General features: G+C 36.9%; 1 protein-coding gene across 1 annotated transcript in view; it reads right to left on the reverse strand.

The window, feature by feature from the left end:
- Nucleotides 1-2,760: 2,760 nt before the first annotated feature.
- Nucleotides 2,761-23,475, reverse strand: part of LOC148953677 (V-type proton ATPase 21 kDa proteolipid subunit c''-like) — a 33,036-nt gene continuing 12,321 nt past the window's right edge. Inside the window, exons 2-5 of the mRNA XM_089085783.1 lie at nt 18,586-18,718; nt 11,600-11,747; nt 5,858-6,097; nt 2,761-3,060 (exon numbers count right to left, since the gene is read on the reverse strand). Coding sequence (XP_088941909.1) covers nt 3,028-3,060; nt 5,858-6,097; nt 11,600-11,747; nt 18,586-18,718 — 554 coding nt within the window. The 3' untranslated portion in view covers nt 2,761-3,027. The remainder of the gene's footprint in view (nt 3,061-5,857; nt 6,098-11,599; nt 11,748-18,585; nt 18,719-23,475) is intronic.

Genomic DNA, 23,475 nt, shown 5'->3' on the forward strand with positions numbered 1-23,475 from the left:
TACAAAAATAAATACAAAAATAATTATCTATGCTTAAGTTAATCACATATATTCGTTATTTGTATTTCCAACATTCTTGTAAGTATTCTATTAAAATAGCTTCCTCCCCCAATTTTCTTCCCTTTACTTTATTGTTTGATGTGACTCAATAAATGGTGGTTGCTTAAAATAATTCATTTCAATAAGTCACCTATTCTGAAAATAGAAGGGTTGACCTAAGTTAATTCCCTCGCTAATTGTTAAACTTGTTTCAACTACGGTCAACAGTTGAGACCTCTGCCTCTTGCGAATGAGGATGCATCCTTTAGGCATAGTGATGAATCTTTGGGGGGCATTTTTTCTTCAGTAATGCATTAGGAAACTAAGTATTTATACATGCAATATATTTACAGAGCTGGCCAAGAGTTATTGTCGAGTAAATTACGTGCCCACAAAATGAAATTAAAAGACGATTTTCTTCACTGCAAAAGCCTCAATGACATTTTTGTGGAATCTCCATGAACAGCAGACTGGGCTAGACATCTCGGTCTTTCTTGTACCGTCTCCCACCTCTTGTTCTTCGGGGAGTCATTTTAAGCTCTATAGTAGTTGCAAAAGACTGAGTTTTGTCGAAAATAGGAGTGAAGGTAGGGGCAGCATCTTGTCACATTGTCATTATTCTGAAAAAAACAGTGTTTACGTCTCAACAAGCGCTAACCATGTTGCAGTCAACTGACTGAAGTCTTGCACAAGGCAATGCCTGGCAGAAAAGTTCCTTTACAACATGGAGACACATAATAGACTGATACTGGTTCACGTCATCCAGCATTTGCAACATTTCTATAGACATTTCTGTGTTATTGTTTCCCTCTAGAGCTTCGAGAGAACGCAAAAGTGGTTGGTAGAGCTCAAAGAAACACATCAATCAGGTTCTATTTTCACGAATCCAGCAAGAGTTTGTTGATTTTTTCATTCAGATTTCAGGTTCCGAGTCGCTAACAACCGTAGAAATCAAAGACTTGCGATAGTTACGAGGAAATGCTTAAAAGAGATAGACGAAATGACAAGGCTGAGACTACGTGCGCTAAAGTGGAGATAAAGTGCCTCTAGATAGTAGCCCGAACACCCTTTAGATTGCCGCTCATCGCTACCGTACCACCATACCCAATGGCTAACCATCTTGTTTAGGTCATGCCCCAAGACTCTCAAGAAAATGCAGAATTGACGAAGCGATACCTTGTCCAGTTAGATTCGTAACTGGAACAAAACCAAGAAAATCTTCACGAAGTTTTAAGCAGAGATACAGGGGAAACAGATTGCTGCTATACATTGGAAACGTCTGCCGTTTTATCAGCAAGTACAGAAAAGCAAGGAATTGCGTTTATTTTTTCGACAAAGGACAGTTGGAGAATTTCTATGCAAGTGGCAATAATACTATTTGGGGAATTGGAGAAAAATACGTTGCATTTGCAGCTGCAGAAAGAAGATGTTTTGCCAGAATTTCGACCTCATGCCTTGCCCTTAGTGGCAAAAGAGATCAAAATGACCATCACTTTCAAACGGTTCTGGATCCGTGATTCAAATAGGACCAGAACCGTTTGTGCCCAAAAGGGTATGCTGTTGCCTTTCCCAAAATATTACAGTTCCAACAATCAGCCTCAGTTTCTGACAACTTGCCTGAGCCTGTGCTCTCCTTGCTGTGTTTATCTGGTTGATGATGTTACCCTGCCTATTCACCGCCACAGAAATGAAGCTGTCTGCGTTTAAAGTTCTTTTTATTTTTGAGAAACAGTGTTTTCTGGTGATTTGCATAGCCTCCAATTACATTATTCCAGTTTCTTTGCTGATAAAGTATCCTAAGCACTGTTGACTGCCATTGCCAGCTGTCTCGGACGAAAAAAAGAAGACAGAATCAACAAAAGCACTGTCCTCAGAAGAAGAAAATGACAACTAGTTGAAAAGAATCAGCCAACCCTACAAAAACCTCAATTTTCTTTTCCCAGATGCTGAAAAAGTATATAAAATATCTTGAGTCCAAGGATTCTTTAGCAGATGAAGTTTGGACGCTCCTTCAAACAACGACAATTTGTGGATAAACCGTCCAATGCCGTTTGGAACCGAAGAAGACTGTAATAGTGTGCTGTGAAGTAACTTTATCGAGTTGACTGGAACGTGAATTAAGTTTAGAAACACCAACAAACGCTTCCGTGTTACTTAAACCAAAAGGGGCAGACGAACAATCTGCAGACGCCCGCCGATGTCACCATCAGAAATATCAATTCTCATTTGCTTAGGTGCAAAAAACAAAATTATTTTTTTGACAAAGTCAGAAACTAAACTGACAAAACAAAATGTCTTACAACCTCTTTGGTGTAACAATTAAACGTTTCAGAATTACAAGTGGTGTAACGCATGACCCATTGACTACAATAGATGAGTGATCATTAAGGTTTCTGTAAGCGACAATTTGTTTATTTGAATTTTTGTTACTTTTGTATTAGCAGGATAGTTTTTTTTTGGGGGGGGGGGGAGGAGAGGGGTGTTAAATCCCCCTCCCCCCTGGATACGGCCCTGCAAGAGCTTTTGAGAGTTAAGCCTTGAATCCACCACTGGAAATTTTGAACTTTTTGCCTAAATAAAAAGTTCATTTGAGTTTTTACATTAAACCGTAACCTTCCAAATATAACAACTTTACAATTTTACTTTGCTGTCCCCTTTGCCGTGTGATATATACACCCAACTCTATTCTGTAGCCACTCTTGTCAAGACACTTCAAACAGGAAGAAAATTACATTTTTTTTTATTATTTATTTATTGCGCGACATCACAAAATTAAAAAAAGTCTGATAACTATCGATCATCTGCTTTAAATATTTTGTTTGGAACAATAGTATTTTGCCCAAAAATATCAATTCCACTGAGTTATTAACATTTTAAACCACAATTAATCAACATTGGCATGTAATTGCGAAACATCCAACTAATATTCGAAAAACAATTACACACGCACGGAATGAGAAAAACAACCATATCTTGTCAGGCTAGAGCCTACACTTTGTCGCCCATCTTTGCTTTCAAGGTCTGCAAAGAAAAAAAGAAGCCATTTTAGAATAGGAGTCTCAAAGATGCGTTCTATGGTCATGAGTGGCTTCGAGACCTTTAGAAGCAGCCTAAAAATAATAATCAATTATAATAACATAATTAACATAATAGTTGATAATTCATAAATAATAATACAAAATGGTAACTAAGATAAAAATAAAATTTTATACATATAATAATAAGAATAATAAAAGACGGATATAACAAAGAATATGATTTATAGCATTTTTGCATGCCTGCACCAAATTAAATTAATGATACAGACCGCTCTGCAAGAAAAAAAAACACGCTTCTACGCATTTATAACGAGGAAGTTGGCTACTATCATAAAAAAGAAACGTATACCAACGCTATAGAAACAAGCTTTGCATAAAACTTAATCAAACCTGGTAGAATCGATCGCTTCAGTCAAAATCTTCATATCTCTTACAGTCACAGAAATAAATGACATGATTAAATAATCTTTTAAATGAGGAAACAACACCTTCAAGACGACTACTTTTGACTACCTCTGATTTTTCACCCAAATTTCCCCGAGTAAAACCTAGTTCAAAATATCCCTGAAAATTAACGGTTGTAAATAGACGAATATTAATACAAAATACAAACCGTTAATTTTCCGGGAAATTTCGGTATTTTCTTTCGAAAAAAAACAGGGAAGACCCTGAAAGTTGGGGGATAGGGGAAGCCCTGCTCAGAACACCTATTGACGGACAGTGTCATAATGATTAATGTGAAGATCCTGACTCAGAAACCAATCCCTGATCAATATTTACCCTGATGATCCTACAAGAGCAAGAAGGCATTCTAAAAAACGCAAAAACTACTACTACACTGAAGGCTGTATCCAGGAAGGAGGGAGGGGGAGTTACCGTGTTTGAACCTCCCTCCCAAAAATTTTGGCCGACGCGTAAAAAGTAAAAAAAATACATATAAGCAAATTTTTGATGCGTTTTGTAAACTTTTTTTTGTAATCCCCTCCCCCCCCCCCCAAAAAAAATAACCCTCCCCCCCAAATTTTTTTTGATACACTCTTTCTGCAACTATAAACAGTTAACTGTAGCACTAAGTCACTTGAGGTCAACATAGCTGCGCAAGCAACTACACCTCTTCAATCTTTTCAATGCTAGACTCTTTACCCCCTTCCAAGTGTTTCCAAATTTGTTTTAAATAAAAAAAAAGTACCGAATACCTGGTGCGGTTCTCTTGAATGGTATTTCTCTAAAGGATCTCCTATCAAAATTTGGAGTTTATCAGCCAATCAAGCTGATATTCAAAATTATTCAGCCTATCAGGCTGAAGTTTACATGTTAATTTTCAGAAAAGAGTTCTTTCAGACATGGGCGCCCATAAGCTGAATGCCAGGGGGGGCAAACTTCGTCTTATTGCTACTTTTAATGCTATATAATAGAAATCTCAGAACAAAAATATGAAAATAAGGCAGGATCATTCCGCCAGGGGGGGGCAAGAGCCCCCCCAGCCCCCCATATGGGCGCCCATGCTTTCAGAGACGTGTTCCATTTCTATGAGACTTATGTTAACTTCCACCTTCTATAAAACAGTTCTTGATAACTGTGGTGGATCAAAAGTAACGCAAACTCTAAAACTAAGAAATTTAATAGAAATCAATTCATCAAAAGAATTGGCTTTTTATGTTAATTCCAAATATGTAAAGTTCATTATGTTAATTGTTACCCATTAACAGTCACGAGCCTAAGAAAATTTGCATTATTTTGGGAAAAGAGAGGAAACACCCCCAAAAAGTCAAGCAATCTTAATGAAAATCACGGCATTAGATTCGGCATATTAGAGAACACTAATGCAGAGGTTTCAAACTCCTACATACAAAAATGTGGAATATTGCATTTTTTGCCATAAGAAAGATCACGGATGCTTGTTTATTTGTTTTCCCCAGGGGCGATCGTATCGAACGAGTGATCCTAGGATATTGAGGGAGGGCTTATTTGATCGGAAATCAAAGTTCTAGTGCCCTCTTTAAGTTACCAACAAGATTGGAGGTCAACTATCCCCCCTCACAGCCCCCTGTGTTTCCCCAATTTCATGGATCAAAATTTTGAGATAGTCATTTGATTCAGCATAGTTAAAAGGTCTAATAACTATACCCTTGAATATGAAATGACCCGTCATAGTCTCTGGGGAAAGGTCTGTAAGTTAAGCGATTTGCTTATTGTTCCAATAAAATATTTGTCATTGGGAAATATAAGGATTTTATTTGTTTGTTTTTTTGGGGGGGGGGGTAAAAAGCCATTTTTCGCTTTTTCTGTTGCAAATACAGAAAAATAAAACAACGGATTGCTACCCGTGGCTGGCAATGCTACCTAGGGAAAAATATGCGCTAGGAGCGGTGGGTTGGGGGAGTATAGCCTCCTAGTATATAAGATTGCTCCTGTTTGTTCTAAGTTTTGGCATCACTCTTTACTTACTATTGTTTGAATTGAAAACTGTCCATCTTACACTTTCATTTCAGGCTTAAAAATGTTAATTTTTGGGTAAGCAGAAAAAAATTACTTGTATTTCAAGATAGAAGCGTAGTTTTTATTTTTTGTTTTTTTACTTTTTTTTAATCTCTGTCAAATCTTGTAATCACTTTCCGCCATTTATGTTTACAAAATTTCTTCACGCACTTTGTAATTATTTAAGGACCTTTCAAGGCCAGTAGCCATCTTCAAAAACTACTTCTCTGGTCAAAGAGAAGCTAATTTAAACAAAAAGACTAAAGCAGAATATACGAATTTTTAAAATGTCAGCCGCTTACCATCAGAATTCTAACAATAAGTCCAAACAGCCCAATGGCACTACCAAAAATTCCAATAATCAGGATTTTAACAAAAAGCGAAGCATCAGCTGCATCTGCAAGTGCTGCACCAGACCCGACTATACCAACAGCAATACCACAGAATAAATTCACAAGCCCGACGGTGAGACCCACACCAAACATGACATAGCCAGCGAAGATGTTTCTTTCTAAAATGTTTTCATCGCCAACCGTGTAAGTCTAAAATTATAATAAAAAAGTAATAAACAAGAAGTAAATTTGCCTTTAATTGGCAAATAAAAGGAAATACTGGATTTACACCGTTAAGGATGAACAAGAGTACATGCAAACAAATGGGGAGGGATACGAGAGAGTTCCCCAAGAGACTGGAACAAATAACCCATCTGGGTCAGAATGTGCTGCAAAAAAGTGGCCTAGATACGTTTTTCCTCCAATTTTTGTTTTTTTCAGTAAGCATTTGTATTCATAGGTTACGTTATAAAAAAAATAATGAATTCAAACTGCACTAGTCCCAATAATTTTTGCTCATTACATAATTGAGAAAGTCTTAGTCCCTAGAGTAATTCACATTAAGTTTTTTCAAAGGAAGCAAAAGAGCGAAGTTTAAACTTAAAACTAACAGAAAGAATCCTGCACACGAGGCCCCCCTCTTAACCGCTCCTTGCACTTAAACACTTTTAGTGCTTTCGAGAAAGCATTTTTAAATAAGACTAATATAACCAGGTTTTTGAAGATGTTTTATTTACAGATTACTTTTAAGGATTATTTGAAATGAGAATCTTATTCCTAAAAAAAAAAAAAATACAAATCAATAAGCCCTTCCATTCTCTACGCATTATGAAAAAAACTACATTTTATCACACACCTCTTGTGTTCAAAAAATTCGTTTCTAATAAATCAATGGGGGAGGACAGTTCCCCTTAGATCCAGGATCACTTTCGTTGCTTTTTAGTTTGAAGTACTTTTTAAGTTTGTGTACCTTATCCCCAAGAAACACTCAATGATGATGACAAATATAATGTTGAAAAGTTTGGCTACGGAATCCCCGGTATTATGCGATGCGACAAGAATGGCGCTCTCGTCGAAAAGTATGCTAGCTACCGTCTTATAAAGGAGACAAGGCCTGAATATCGGCTGCTGGAACCTGTGCTTGATTAAATGTTCATTGACACAAGCTTTTTTAGCGGATGAATTTTTCTTTATAACCTTAATATTCTGTGCTTTTTCGAGACGAGACTAAATGGACATAACATCTTGACCCTTGAATCCTCGGCTGGGAAGGCGGTCTCTTTTTATAACTCGGGACCATTAGATGGATCTGGTCGAGCAGGAATAGGTATCCTGCTGTCCCCCAAAGCAGTTACTGGGCTAATCGAATATGAGCCTGTGTCTGAAAGAATCGTACGGGCAAGAATTAAAGGTCGCACGAACAATCTGACTGTACTTAGCGTTTACGCCCCAATAAGAGATGCCACTCAACAGCAAAACGATCAGTTTTACAGTGACCTGCAGACAGTCATTGCTAAGATCCCCCGGAAAGATATCCTCCTAATTGGAGGCGACTTCAATGCAAGAATCGCTGAATAAACTTCGCTTATTCAGAATTCGCTTATTCAGAATAGAATCGCTTATTCAGCAGAAAGCTGAATAACTCGAAACATGCGATCGGCAAGCACGGCCTCGGAGACAGGTGCACAATATCATTGTGGCTAACACCAGGCTTAGGCACAAGTCCCGTCATATATATGTATAGGAATTGTATGGTGGAAGAGTAACGGCCCAAACAGATTATCCCCCTGCATCCCAACAATGGAAATCCTTGGTGGTGAACTTCAGAATGCACAGAGGTACTGAGACAGGTTCGGAAAATGGATCTGACCACTTCTTGCTGAAGACAAGGCTAAAGTACAGACTTAACTCAAGGAAGACGACTATGCCGAGCCAGAAAATAGACTTGTCGAAGTTGAAAGTAGATGAGTACCGAGGAGCATTTGTCCTTGAACGCTCAAACCGCTTCGCTGTCCTTCAAGATGACACCGAGGAGGCAATCCCGACTGATCAGTGCCCCAAGATAAAGATTGAGAAGAAATGGAGCAAATTCAAGTACCACATCAATGAAGTTGCCTCAAACATACTTGGGTTTTTCAAGCGTAAAACCAAGAAATGGATCTCAGAAAAGACACTCAAGCTCTCTGCCAGGAAAAAAGAAATGCCCAACAAGAAGTCCTCCACATACAAAGTGCTACGACAAGAATGTCACAAATCAGCAAGAGCTGACAAAAAAGCCTACTGGTCTAATGTTGCCAGTGATATGGAAAGAGCCGCATCACGGAACGATACACGAAAACTCTATCAGATACTTGGAAAATGCACTGGGAAGAAGAAGCAAACTACCATCCCCTCGCTTGAGGCGAAGGATGGGAAAATACTTAAAAGCAGCGGGGAGCGTAGAGAAAGATGGCGAGTTCATTTCCAAGAGCTATTGAGACCAGGAGACAATCGTAATCGAAAGCAACCACTTACTACACCGCAAAACCCCCTGCACAACCAGGCTTATGAAAATGTATGTACGGACCCACCCTCCAGGGATGAAGTAATTAAGGCGATCCAAGTTCTGAAAAACCATAAAAGCCGAGGAATAGATGGGATTCCTGCCAAGTTACTGAAAGCTCTCCTCGAGGTGGTGGTGGATGAGCTTCATAGCTTTATAACCGAAGGCTGGGACAATGAATACATCCCAGATGACTGGAAGACCTCAATAATTGTCCCTATCTTCAAAAACGGAGACCGAATGGACTACAAAAACTACCGAGGTATATCCCTTATCCCCATTGCTGCCAAGCTGTTCGCAGTCATACTTTTAAATAGATTCAGAGACACCAGAAACAGCCGAACACGACCCAACCAAGCAGGATTCAGGCCGGGTATGGGTTGCTGTGACCAGATTTTTAGCCAGCGACAGATCCTTGAACACCGGTTTAAACACCAGCAGGAAACAATCCAAATCTTCATAGACTTCATTACCACGTTTGATTCGGTCCATCGTGATGCAATATGGGAGGCAACGAGAGAGGACAGTGTACCTGAAAAGATCATCAATCTGCTCAAGGCATACTATGCTGGAACAAAGGCCCGGGTAAGAGCAATCTTTCAGATCTGGTCCTGATCGAGGAAGGTGTACGTCAAGGCTGTGTCCTTTCACCAACTTTGTTCAATTTCATCATTGATTGGATCCTCAGGGTCCTGGACAATTATAAAGGCGTTGCAGTGAGAACGTCCTTCTTCGTGACAGATCTTGACTATGCTGACGATGTGGACATGCTTGCTGAGTCCGTTGCAGAAGCCCAGGCTATGATAAATGACGTGGCATTCAAGCAACTCTCGACTGGTCTTCAAATAAGCGTACCAAAAACAGAGTCAATACGATCAGATAGTGCGAATGAAACACTCCTTGAACTAGATGGAAATCAAATAGAGAACTTCTAGTTGTATAAATAACATAGGTCAATGGTAAAACCGACTGGCGAATCTTCACAAGAAACACGGAGCCGCATATCGTCAGCCTGGAGTGTCTTCCTTCAATTACGGAACTATCTCTGGAAGCGGAGCGAAATATCGGTACGCACACAGCTCCGAGTGTATGAAGCTATAGTTCTCTCTGTTCTCCTCTATGGATGTGAAACGTGGTCACTTAAAGCAGCCGAGGTGTTGAGCTTGAATATATTCAACCACAAATGCCTGCGCTATATCCTGGGTATCCGCCTCTCAGATAGAATCTCGAATGAAGAAGTAAGGAGAAGATGTGGGGATTTCCCACTTGTCTCTGACATTGTTAAGCATAAGAGACTGAGATGATTTGGCCACACAATGCACAGACCAGATGACAACATAAGCAAAAAATGCCTCAAATGTCTAAAAGACGTGGCTAGCAACAGTTAAGTCTGATCTGGAGCCAATCGGGGGATTCCGAAAATACGGCCGTCGCTGAGATCACCAGCAGCTGGAAATGGAGGAGCCTGCCACCCTCGAGCGGAACCTATGGAAGGAGACATGTCGTCATCTGCTGGGCACCAGGATGAGTCTGGATGCGGCTTGAACGTGCAAAAAGCACAATTAAGTAAGCAAGAATTAGTACACTAAATGAGAAGACTGTATATTCGTCTTAAGTTTCAAAATAGCGTATCTGTAACACGTCAAGAATGACTAGGTGATCAACCTACAACTTTTAGGGAGTGTTTGGGGAGGGCAAGAGGCATTAAATATTATGTTGGAGGAAAGGATAAGAGCCATTTCCGTCTCCTAAATATAGGTTTGTCCGAAAACAAAAGAACAATTTTTTAGTAAGAACTTGAAGCTTAATATGCGTAAGCTATTGGGTGAAGGGGAACCTTGTGTTCAGAAAAAAATTGTTTCACCCAAAACTTTTTTTTTCTGATCAGCTAGGATCCACAATTTTTTTCAGCTAAGTTACTGGACTGAATTTTTGTAATCATTTCAGAGGTAAAGAAAAATTCATGGAGGTCCGTACACTTCGCTACATAGAAGAAGAAGAGTACAATAACAAAAGATTGGAAACGCGCAAAATCGAAACCTTAAATTTCGTCACTCCAGTAGGCTACAAAATGATATTTATATGCTTCAAGGCCACGTAAAACCCAATACAGGGAACAAACTTGAAACTAAGCTATGGAAAAAATTGTTAGACTGATTCGTGACGTCTAAGACAAGCCGAGTTTCATCTCTGAACGGCTAGAAAACTACTGGGCATTTATATTCGCCCAAAAGAACCTAAATAATAAAGTTAAACTTAAAACTAACAGAAATTACAGGAGTAGGACTAACGCCTTTTATGTCTTGTTAAGACCAGAACGTCGTTTGCACTTTATTGAAAGAAAATTAATCTTAAACATTTTCTCTTTTATAACGTTACGACAAAAAAAATTGCTGAGACTTCCTTGAATAGGTATTAATATTTATTAAACTGTCAATTTGCATTCCATTAGAACTTTTCATTAATCTTGGTTAATATTCACTTTTGTTTTTTATGTTTTGACGAAGATATATATATAAAAAAAAATGTTTTCAGCAAGACGTAAATAAAGTTATGGTCTTTACATGGCACTACTCCTGTTTGCTGTAATTTCTGTTCTTTTTAGGTTCCACTTATTTATTGATATTCATTTATGTTTGCTTTACGCTTGAATTACTATTTTACTTTTACCTTTTTTTCTTTCTTTCTCATTATAGTGAATTTAAATGATGTTATATGTCTGTGTTTTTACCTGATTCATCCCCTGATAACCGTTTGGTTTTGGGTGGATCATATTGATTTTTGTTTTTAGATTGTTGTTGTTAAACAAATGAATATATCATCATCAATTACATTTCCACTTGTCTATATTCTAAATACGTTATGTGTTTTTCATGCATAATGGAAGTTCCAAAATGCGTTATAGAATTTTTGCATCCTGTGGGAGCCTTGAATAAATCTGGCCCCTCCTAATTTCAGTGAATTTGCGCCACTCTTCAGACCTTATGTTGAGGAATGGCCTCTATCCCTATGGTTAAGATTTTCGTACATAAGGCTAGCCATCTAGCAAAAATGGAGCGTAAACTCACATGTTACTTGGTCGCTTTTGCTTCACAAAAATTATCCTCTTCTCTTAGAACCTAAATTAGTAAAAATCCTTAATCCTCTGCTTCTCCATAGATTGGGCTTACCTCAACAACACCCGTGAGGACAATAGCGATAATCAAACCATAGATGGCAACGGCTTCGCGAAAAATGGCAGATATTAAATTTTTTGTCTTGATTCTAGGCGCTTTTACACCACCACCAATAATGCTAGCTCCAGTAGTGAAAATACCCCTAAAACAAAAACAAGTTGCAAATAAATATAACTACTAAAATGTTTTCCTAAAATCGGTATATAAAACTTTGCTTGATCCCCCTTATTTCCCTTGAATTAATTCAAGCCACTAACTTTTTAAACTAGTCAAAAACAGCTCATTAAAAAATCCTCAAAACTCCTTCTTTACACTGTTACTACGTAAGTTTCAATCGTACACTTTACGCGCACTTGCTCAGTACATGTACGTATTCAGTAGCGTTAGAGTTCTGCAAAAGAACGCTGTTCGGTTATTGGTTGTCCTACAGCTCAAGGTTTCAGCATAGAATAATTCCAGCTTCTCGCAGTAAAGGTAATATACAGTAGCGAAAAGTCCTATACTCTCCATTGGAAATTTTTGACACAGATCTAAAACCACACAAGCTTCATGACCCCGCCTTCGCGAACGCGCAATGGCAAATGTTTCCGATGGAAAACCAAGTAGCAACTGAAACTATGGCTCTGACGTATATACTTCTGCTGATATATTGCTCTGACGGTCCGTCAACTTGCCTAATTATGCACTATGAAATGTGTGTCATGCTTGGAGAAACATTTCGCTACTGTATATTACCTTTACTCTGCCAGCTTCTGAACTAAATAAGTTTTATACGCATTAGTTTATTGGTACGCTACAACACAGAGCACACCTTACATGTTGTGGTAGTTTGGTGGAACTGAGGTTTTTGGTTCATGTAAACGTTATTTAATTTTCTATAGGGATTATTTGTGGTCGACTTTATCTGTGCTTAAATGGGGAATCAGGTTGGAATCATCTAAATTAAAATATGAAAAATGCAATATTTCTTTATTTAAGTGATATTAAACAAGTGATTTTTCATAAGTAGGCTTTTTGTCTAAGCATTGGTAAATAGGGAAGAACCCTAAAGAGATGATCATAACATCATGTTTGGCGATTTTTTTTTAGATTTATCGTTTGTGGTGCTCTTTAGAGGGGGAGGGGCAACCATGGATTGATATTTTGTTTTTATAAAATAAGTGTTTTATACAGCTTCTCGGACAAGTTTTTTATTCTTGGAGTGGCTACTAAGCAAATGCTGTCATTTTGTTTTTGGTACGTTGCATTAGCTTAATTAAATTTATTAGAAATGTATTTGGGTTACTCCGTTCAAAGCAGGTTAAGAAAAATCACTTGCAGAATCCCTTAATTACATCTCGCCAAAGTTGACAGATACAAGGTATGCCTGCTATTACCAATACATGGTTAACTACCAATAGTCAGATTAATATATAGCACGTCAGTGCGCAAAATCAAAACAATATTCCATGGAAAAGAGCAGTTTTTGCGAAAAGAACTGAAGATTATTATCTGTTTGTTGTTCAACAATAATAGTCCCCATTAAATAGTTTTTACCTGTAACAAGTTGTCAGGTTAAGTTCTAGGACGTACTTCTAGGATTTTTATGTAAGCAGCACCAAATGAGATGGTGAACTTACATTAATATGTAAACTAATTAGTATGTAAAATAATTTACTTTAGTATTTCAAGATATTTTTCTTAGTTTCTCTGAAGTTTAAGGAAAAATTGGGCAAAGCAATGCAGATATTGCAATTTGTAATTTTCAGCAAGCATTAGACACAATATAAGACATTTTCATAAAATTACACATAAAATAACAGACCTTTGCAAAAAATTTGACATAAAACAATCCCCTAAAATTAATACACAAACAAAGTACAATAAAAAAAATCATGACGATGCAATGAAACACTGTGCAATAAGATATTTAAAACAATGTCCAACTAAAGAGCTGTGAATAAGGTGATACGACCAATTATTTAAGCTAAATTACATCACACGCATAATATGCTCATAACAGTGCACATAATGTTTCTTGGCATTAAAATCACAAAATTAGAAGGAACATTTTCTGCATACAATGTACTCGAAGCCAGTAAACCAGAACGAAAATGTTTAAAAGGTTCCGGTTCTCAAATTTAAAGAATCGATCTATCACGTCTGATAACCATAGACAGTACATTTAACAGAAAACATATGCAGGGGTTGTTTTCTGATTTTGGAAGCCCAATTCAATTAAGCTGCTTTTAATCTTATGGATTAAACATAGTGCTATGGGGATAGGGCAGGGAGGGGGGATTATCAGAACAAGTCCCTTTCTACGTTCTAAGTGCAAACTATCCTTTATTATAATTAACCAAAACAAGAAATGAAGCTTAAAAAAGTTCTTAATTCGCGCTTTAATTCACGGAAATTAGGGGGGAGAACTGTGTTTTTTTTTCTTTCGGGGGAAGTTTCTGCAAGAGGGATTTTTTGTGGCGAAGTAATTTCTGGTAGAAACTTTCCACAGAAGCGGAGGGGGATTTTTCCAGCATGATTTGGAAATTATTAAAAATTAAACATTTTTTTTAGCTGAAAGTAAGGAGCAACATTAAACTTAAGACAAACAGTAATTATGTACGTTAGGGTGGTTAGTTAGGGTAGGAGGGGGACTATCAGAACAAGTCATTATCTAAGTTCTAACTGCAAACTACCCTTTATAATAATTAACCAAAAAAAGAAATAAAGAAACTGAAAAAAAATTCTTAAAACCTGAACTAGTTAGCAATAACATATTAACCTTAATCAAATTAGGTTATCCCCTCTTCCACAACCAAGTCTTATCTGGGGGGTAGGCAGTTTGACTCTCCTCCCCCGAAATGTTTGTCCGACTTGTAAAAACGTAAAAAAGAAAATATGAAAAAATTTTTGCATGCGTTTTTGATGTTTTTTTTTGTACCCCCTCCCCTCCCCCCCCCGAAAAAATCTTTTGTGAAACCCCCCTCCCAAAAAAAATCATGGATACGACCCTGTCCGCGACTTGACCTAAATTTCAGGACACCCTCTCAATAAAATAAACGCTGAATAGGGGCTGTTTTTGGTAACAGTATTCCCTGGACTCTCCTGAAATAAAAACTATAATAAGAAAAGAGCAGTACCATTCAATCCTTAAATGACCACCATATCCAAATATAATTGTCCGTATGGTGATAATGTAACCAGGGGCGAATCTCTAGCATTTTCATCGGGAGGAGGGCAAGAGGGGTCCATATCCGGATAGTCAAGGGGTCTGGGATATATAATTTTTTTTTCTCCACATAATTGGGGGGCAACTGCCCTCCTTCCCTTGCACCCTCTAAAACGATGCCCTGAATGTAACCCCATCAACCCCCCCCCCGTCGCGTTAATTTACGGTAATTAAGGGGGAGAACTGTGTTTTTTTAATCTAGGGGGCGGGTTAAAAGAATTAGCCCACCCCCTAGATTCTTTAATTTCGTAGATTCTAGATTCTTTAATTTCGCTGACAAAAATGTCAAAAAAAGCCATTTTCAATGAAAATATCCAATAAATACATTTTTGAAATCTAGAAGGCTGAAGCGGGGAGGGATATTGCCATGCCCAGGTTGAGATCAATTCCCTCTCCTTATTGGTGCCAGATTTAGCTGTAAATTATGTGCTTATCCGTTGTTTTTCATTGCTTGAATTATATCACATCTGTTCATGAACAGGTATTCGTATTCTCAGCTTGATCAATTCCATTACACCACAATGAATAATGAAATAAAAAATACAAAACAGTTGGACAAACATATTATTCAAAAATGAATTAAAAATATGTATAAAATGAAAGGAAACATAGAAATCGGATTAATAATAACTTGTGCATATTGCAGAAGATGAACATTATTATTATATTTATTTTGGTAATATTGTATGGAGCCTAGGGCTATATCAGAATCCAATAGGAGGGGCAGGAGGGGGAGAATATAAGGTGCATTGTCATTGTGGTGATCGTTATATTGGGAAGTACTTTGTGGCAATGGTTGATGAATGAGGGGGAAAACACATAACAGTTTATCTTTGAAAGGATGTTTAGAGAAATCATTTCTTCCTTTGAAAGGAAGAAAGGATAAGTCTTAACTTCTGGTAGTTATTGCATCTTCTTAATTAATTATATAAAACCCTTATTGTTGTAATCAAAATTACTTTTTTGCTAATAGTGGGGCACTAAAAGATCATAGACAGATGTTTAAAACAGAAACTCCCACTTCCAATATTGGGGAAAGGCGATGTACCGCTTTTAAACCTCTGCTCCATTCCCAAAACTCCTACATAAGTAGCACCATAGATTTAGTAGAAAAACTTAAAAAAATACAAAAGTAAGTAGGTTTGACATTGTTTCTATGTATACAAATATTGACGTCGCAATATTTCAGCAATTACTAAAAGATAAAACTGAAATTATAACTTAATCAAAGATTTGACAACAGGGATAGATTATGATGTTTTATTGTCCTTGGTTAAACTTTGTAACAAGTATTCAATGTGTTTCCATTTCCCTGATTCTTTTTACCAGCGAGTAAAAGATCTGCCTGTTGTGGACCTCTATCAGGTTTACTGGCAAATATCTATGTACAACACCTTAGAAATTGAGCTTTAGATTCATATTTTTTTAAACACATCTATTGGGGGTGTTACATGGATGATGCAATATTACTTTCGAATTATGGAGAAGACGAACCAAGGTTATTTTTTAGATCACCTTAATAAATATGATAGAAATTTAAGTTTACTCTAGAAATTGAAAATGCAAATAAAATACTGTTTCTAGATGTGTTAATTATTCACATCATTGATAACTTAGATTTACTATTTACAGAAATCTTCATTTTAAGTCTAATCCCCCCCCCCATATGTTAAGAGGGGTGTTGTAAATTCTTTTGTGGATCGTGTCCTAAACATTTAATCCAAATCTTATACCACAACAGAATTAAGTTTTATCAGAGACATACTTTTGGGAATCAGTTATCTTATCCATCCTATTAATAGTGAATTTAGCCATAGACTAAAATGCCACTCTTAAAATCAAAGACCTTTTATCATGTGAAGTTCCTAATAAACCCTCAAATATAATCTACCTTCCATACATTCCGAAAATTACTACGAATCTTAAAAAAACTTTGCACAAAAAATAGTATGTATGTAGTCTTAACTAGTAATTTTAAAGTCACAAATTTTATAAACTCTGGTAAAGATAAATTCCCAGTTACTGGCCAAAGAGGGTTTTATCAAGTACCATGTGACTAGCAATTATTATGTGGGTAGAGCCCTTCAAAATTTAGAAAACATTTGCAACAACATAAAGATGATATAACCAAGGCTTTAAATTCTAATAGTCTTCATAATTCATTGGATTCTGCTCTAAGCAGCCATGTTTTTGATAACCCCAGCCATACAATGCTTTTTGAGAACTCCTCCCTCATTGGCAATGACTGGGATATTAAATAAGTTGTTTGTGAGGCAATAGAAATTAAGCTCAAGATAAATAACAGTATATCTTTAAATAGGGATTTGGGGGGTACTCACTCAATCCTTAATACACAACTTTAATTAAAAACGATCCGACAAATTATATTAAAAAACCAATCGCCGATGCCAACGAACCTTTCATGAAAAGATCTTTAGGTTAGCTGCTAAAAAAGCAAAAATCCAATTTAAAAATGTTGTTAATTTGTTTCTACGAGTGAATTGCCTTGTTTTGTGTTGTCCTATCTATCAGTCCTGGTTCAACTTTGCTGAAGTAATAATTCTGGGGCTATTTCAATTTCAGTTTTAAAGATCACATCTTATTGTGAGTCTTATTTTATTTATTTAAGTGTTTTGCTGAGCACAGCTCTTGGATATAAAGCTGAAATATTCATTAAAGATTTGAACACATTTCACTGTTTTGTAAATACTCGATTGTTTTACCTGTTATTGGTTGTTACATTTCTAAAGATATCGGAGATTTAGGAAGGAATGGACACAAACGTAGTCCTTTTTTCCAGCAAATAAGACTGCCCATTAGAATTTCAGAATGCAGTAGTAAGGTCCTACAATAGGAAACACAGATTTAATATTAATTCTTAGTAACTATGGAATTGAAAGAGATAGCTATTCCTCTGTGGAATTAAGCCAACTATCTTCTTGTCTAAACCATCTAATTATAGTCGCTAAGGTAGTTATTAATTATGTCATCCCTCAGGGTTTGCAGTACTGTCAGTGATACAGATTTCTATGCAAACTCTACATATATATATATATATATTTTAAGGTGATTTTTATTTGACGTACCGTATGGGGAATGAATTTGTCGGCATTCGATTTTACGATGTGTCCTGCATGTGAATTCAAAATTATCCTTAAAAAAAAATCAGAAAACACAAAAAAAACTAACAAAGGTTTTTAGAAATCCAATTTACACAGCAAAAAAAAAGAGACAATAACCAAATCAGACTCCGATGTGCTCTTTGCAACCCTAAAGTAATGTTTAAATCCCTACCTTCCATCACCCCCCCCTCTCCCCGAAAAACAACAACAAGTGAATATAAGATGTGTTCAAAACAAAGTGACAATTGCCAATTTCTTTAAATTGAAGTGACCAAAATACATACTAAATTGGACAGGTAATGTTTTCAAGTTGAAAAACTATCAGACTATAGAATACTGAGATGAATAAGAGTGACAGAGAGAGAGAAAGAGAGGGATTGGGGAGAGGGGAGAGAGAGAGAGAGAGAGAGAGAGAGAGAGAGAGAGAGAGAGAGAGAGAGAGAGAGAGAGAGAGAGAGAGAGAGAGAGAGAGAGAGAGAGAGAGAGAGAGAGAGAGAGAGAGAGAGAGAGAGAGAGAGAGAGAGAGAGAGAGAGAGAGAGAGAGAGAGAGAGAGAGAGAGAGAGAGAGAGAGAGAGAGAGAGAGAGAGAGAGAGAGAGAGAGAGAGAGAGAGAGAGAGAGAGAGAGAGAGAGAGAGAGAGAGAGACTTACAATGCAGCTCCAATTACAGACACAAAAACTGACAATGCCACACCTACTGCAGACCACATACATGGGGATACTTCTGACAAAAACCATCCTATATCAATTCTTTCTCCTTCACCAGTTAATGCGTAATATAAAGCTAGAAAATAACATTATATTATTAGGACAGACAACAGGAAACCCATATGAAATTTAAAAATCCTCAGTAAACACAGATTATACCCATAGGTTCCAACCTGTATATCTATGTGCCTATATATGTGCCCATATGTCCCTCTATATGTGCCTATATATATTCCTATATGTGCCTATACCAAAAGGTTGCAACCCTCTACGTCTATGTGGCTATATGTGCCTATATATGCCTATACCCAAAGGTTCCAACCTATAAGTCTATGTGCCTATTTATGTGCCCATATATGCCTATATGAGCATATGTGCCGTCTATGCAATCTATATATGGTTATAGCTTACTACTAGTTAAGCAGAATCAATACAGAAAAGATTCAGGCAAACTTAAGTAAGATTAGTATAAATTGGCACGATGCCTAGAGAAATGCCTTCACACTATATAATTATAAAAATAGCATTTATCAAACATATTTCATATCAAAACTTAATAGAATAAAGAAATTATTTAATTACTTTCTCAACACCTGTGCTCAAGTGAATTTTAAGCCCTTCATGTTTGCAATATAAGAGAAAGTATTTTTCATATATAATTTATGTTTGTTTTCAATGCAATACCTACTGCTACTACTACTAACAACTCACCGCAGCACCAAGCCGTCTAAGGCCAACACAGCTAAGCACGCTCCTCCTCTATCCCAATCAATTCAAAGCCTCCATTTTTACATCCTCCTAGGAAGTTCCCATTTCCTTTAAATCTTTCTTTATGACGTCCTCCCACCCCAGACGAAGACGACCTGCCTTCCGTTTAGTCCAAGACGGTTGGCCGAAAAGGACAATCTTTGGCAATCTGTCATCCTTCATCCGCACAACGTGCCCTAGTCACCTCAACCTTTCTTTCATCTTAGCCCTAGAGAGCGGTATTAAACCCCATTTTTCGTATAGCCAATGGTTTGAAATACGGTCAGTCAGCCGGGTACCCAGAACAATCCTTAAACAATTTATCTTGAAAACATCTAACAAATAGTCATTCACTTTTTGGTGCACCCATGCTTCCGAGCCATATTTGACCACTGTCTTCACTATAGTTTCCTATTCTCTAATATTTGTTGGCAGATTTACCTTCCTGCTCTTCCATACTTTTTTAACCGTGAAAAAACACCCTGAGCCTTCGCTTTTTTACTTTTGACATGTTCACTGCTCCCACCATCTTTACCAATAATACTAAAAAGGTAAGTGAAGCTGTCCACCTGATCAATATTTTCATTACCCAACTTCACCTTTTCATCTTCACTTATTCCTAACCTTAGTGACTTAGTCTTTTTAACATTAATTTTCAAACTTATTCTAGCACCCTGAACTCGCAAAACCTCTAAAAGTTAATTCAATTTGCTCACACTTTCATCTAGGATGCTTAAATCGTCAGCATAATCTAAGTCCAGGAGACTTCTTCCTCCCCATTTGGTTCCGCGGTCTCCCATTGCCTTTCATGTGCTCCTTAAGACAAAGTCCATCAAAATGATCGATATAAAGGGGGATAGAACACAACCCTGCCTAACTCCTGATTTAATACAAAACCAACTGCTAACCTCACTTCCTACTTTAACCGCAGCGGTGTTATCAGGGTTGCAGCGGCAGCTGCAACCTAGTAAAGAGCAAACCACGGCCCATAGTAACCAAAAGTTAAAAAACACGTTTAGAAAAAAAACTGCATAGTTAAAATAAATTTCCATCTAACATCGATTCAGGAATGGTAACTATCGTTTCAGTTCGTATTAAAAATAAAAGTTTATTGGGAAAAGAAATTTAATGTTATTTCGAAAAAAAGCCTGAAACCCCTCGAAAATGGCGTCAGATCAAAATAAAAATGTACCATTGGAATCAGCAGAGTGAAAAACCTTATTCAGGAAAATTACAGTCACCAACCTTTGAAAAACAAAAAAAAATCACTTTTTTCTATGGGTAACACCGATCTGTATCCTTTTTTTCCTTTTTTTCCAGGGCTAGCGGTTTACCAGAACATCATAGAGAGATGTTTAATGGCTCATTAGAAAGCTTTTTCTCACATCTACTTGATTTTTATAAATTCTACCATCTGCAAGTTCCATATGGCATATTATGTGCCATTTCTCAAGGGGTGGGGCTGGCGGGCTACAAAAACATCGTAGACAGATGTTTAATAACTCATATTAAAGCTATTGCTCATATCTACGTTTTATTTACGCATTCCATCAACTTCAACTGCCAAATGGCACTAAAAATGGTACTATTGATGCCGTGTCCCAAGTGGAAAAGCTAGGTGCTAGTGGACTAGTAGGGAAGCCCTTTCAACTCCCACGGGAACCCTGTGCTGCCATCTATAATCGAGTCTAACGCTGACAGTACAAAATTTATTCAAGGATTATTGATCCACGAAGGGGGACAGATTTCTGAGAAATTGATTGCATAATCGACTAGGACAAGATGGGAAGTAGATTTCTGGGAAATTGATTACATAATCTGACGGTGAATTATTGATCAACGAAGGGGAATTTAGAAACAATATGGCTTCTTTGATCTTTAGGTCTGAGGGATAAATGGTCTTTAGTGACAGAGATAAATTAATGTTCTATTTTTTAAATATGGCTTCTCAGGTCATTAGACTTATCGATAAATTAATATTCTATCGAAACCTTAAGTGTAGCTAAGAACCCCTATGAGATGAAGAAATTAACGCAGGGAATGGTTTCCTAGGAGTTTCAAATGTGACAGCGCAGGGATGCCGAAACAAAAGGAACACGCAGAAATTACGTTTAGGGATTATTTGGGCGAAACCGTTTGAGACAGTTTAGACGATGATTTGGGAGAAACCATTTGAGACATTTTAGAAGATGATTTAGGCGAAACAGTTTGAGACATTTTAGGGGATTATTTGGGCGAAACCGTTTGAAACATTTTAGAAGATGATGTAGGTGACAGTTTGAGACATTTTAGAAGATGATTTGGGGTGAAACTCTGTGGTCATTATAATACACAAGTTCTATTTGAATAGTGTTGTGAGGTCCCCTACCCCAACACCAAAGGGCCCCCCGGGCCCCCAAAGGCCTCCCGAGGCCCCAAATGCCCACCGGACCCCCAAAGGGCCCCGGGTCCCAAAGAGCCCCACGACCTCCCCCCTGTCTCCGTTGGTGTGTTTTGCCTTGTCACTAGTACATTCTCTTGATGTTTCAGAGTTCATTTTAGATTTCTTTCGTTGAAATGTAGGAGTTGGAATATTTCATTAATGTTTTGTCGTGATTTACATCGTCACTGTTACATTCTCTTGATGTTTCAAAGTTCATTTTAGATATTTTTTGTTGAAATGCAAGTGTTGGATTATATCAGTAGTGTTTACTCGTGGTTTACCTTGTCACTGCTACTTTCTCATGATGTTCCAAAGTTCATTGTGAATCTTTTCCATTGAAATGCAAGAGTTGGAATATTTCAGTAGTGTTTTATCATGGTTTACCATGTCACTGTTACATTCTCTTGATGTTTCAAAGTTCATTTTGGATTTTTTGTTGAAATGCAAGAGTAAGATTGTTTCAGTAGTGTTTTGTCGTGGTTTACTTGTCACTGTTACATTCTCTTGATGTTTCAAAGTTCATTTTAGATTTTTCTTTCCTTGAAATGTAATAGATGGAATATTTCAATAATGTTTTGTCGTGGTTTACCTTGTCACTATTACATTCTTTTGTTTTTTCAAAGTTCATTTTGGATTTCTTTCGTTGAAATACAAGAGTTGAATTATTTCAGTAGTGTTTTCTCATGGTTTACCTTGTCACTGTTACATTCTCTTGCTGTTTCAAAGTTCATTTTAGATTTTTTTTGTTGAAATGCAAGAGTTGGATTATTTCAGTAGTGTTTTGTAGTGGTTTACATTGTAAGTTTTAAATTCTCTTGATGTTTTAAAGTTCATTTTGGATCCTTTTCGTTGAAGTGCAAGAGTTGGATTATTTCAGTAGTGTTTGTTGTGGTTTACCTTGTCACAGTTACATTCTCTTGATGTTTCAAAATTCATTTTAGATTTTTCATTCGTTGAAATGTAAGAGTTGGAATATTTCACTAGTGTTTATTGTGGTTTATCTAGTCACTGTTACATTTTCTTGATGTTTCAAAGTTCATTTTTGATTTTTTTTTCGTTGAAATAGAAGAGTTAGATTATTTCAGTAGTGTTTGTTATGGTTTATCTAGTCACTGTTACAATCTCTTGATGTTTCAAGGTTCATTTTAGATTTTTTTCATTGAAATGTAAGAGTTAGATTATTTCAGGTGTGTTTTCTCGTGGTTTACCATGTCACTGTTACATTTTCTTGATTTTTCAGAGTTCATTTTAGATTTCTTTCGTTGAAATGCAAGAGTTGGAACATTTCAGTAGTGTTTTGTCGTGGTTTACCTTGTCACTGTTACATTCTATTGACGTTTCAAAGTTCGTTTAAGATTTTTTTCGTTGAAATGTAAAAGTTGGAATATTTCAATAGTTTTTTGTCGTGGTTTACCTTGTCACTATTACATTCTATTGATTTTTCGAAGTTCATTTTGGATTTCTTTCGTTGAAATGTAAGAGTTGTAATATTTCAGTAGTGTTTGTTGTGGTTTACATTGTCACTGTTACATTCTCTTGATGTTTCAAAGTTAATTTTAGATTTTTTTTTTCGTTGAAATGCAAGAGTTGGAATATTTAAGTAGTGTTTATTGTGGTTTACCTTGTTACTGTTACATTCTCTTGATGTTTCAAAGTTAATTTTT

Source organism: Artemia sp. Qi Xiang Cuo, chromosome 3, assembly GCF_049724085.1.
Source record: "Artemia sp. Qi Xiang Cuo chromosome 3, ASM4972408v1, whole genome shotgun sequence".
Lineage (NCBI taxonomy): Eukaryota > Metazoa > Arthropoda > Branchiopoda > Anostraca > Artemiidae > Artemia > Artemia sp. Qi Xiang Cuo.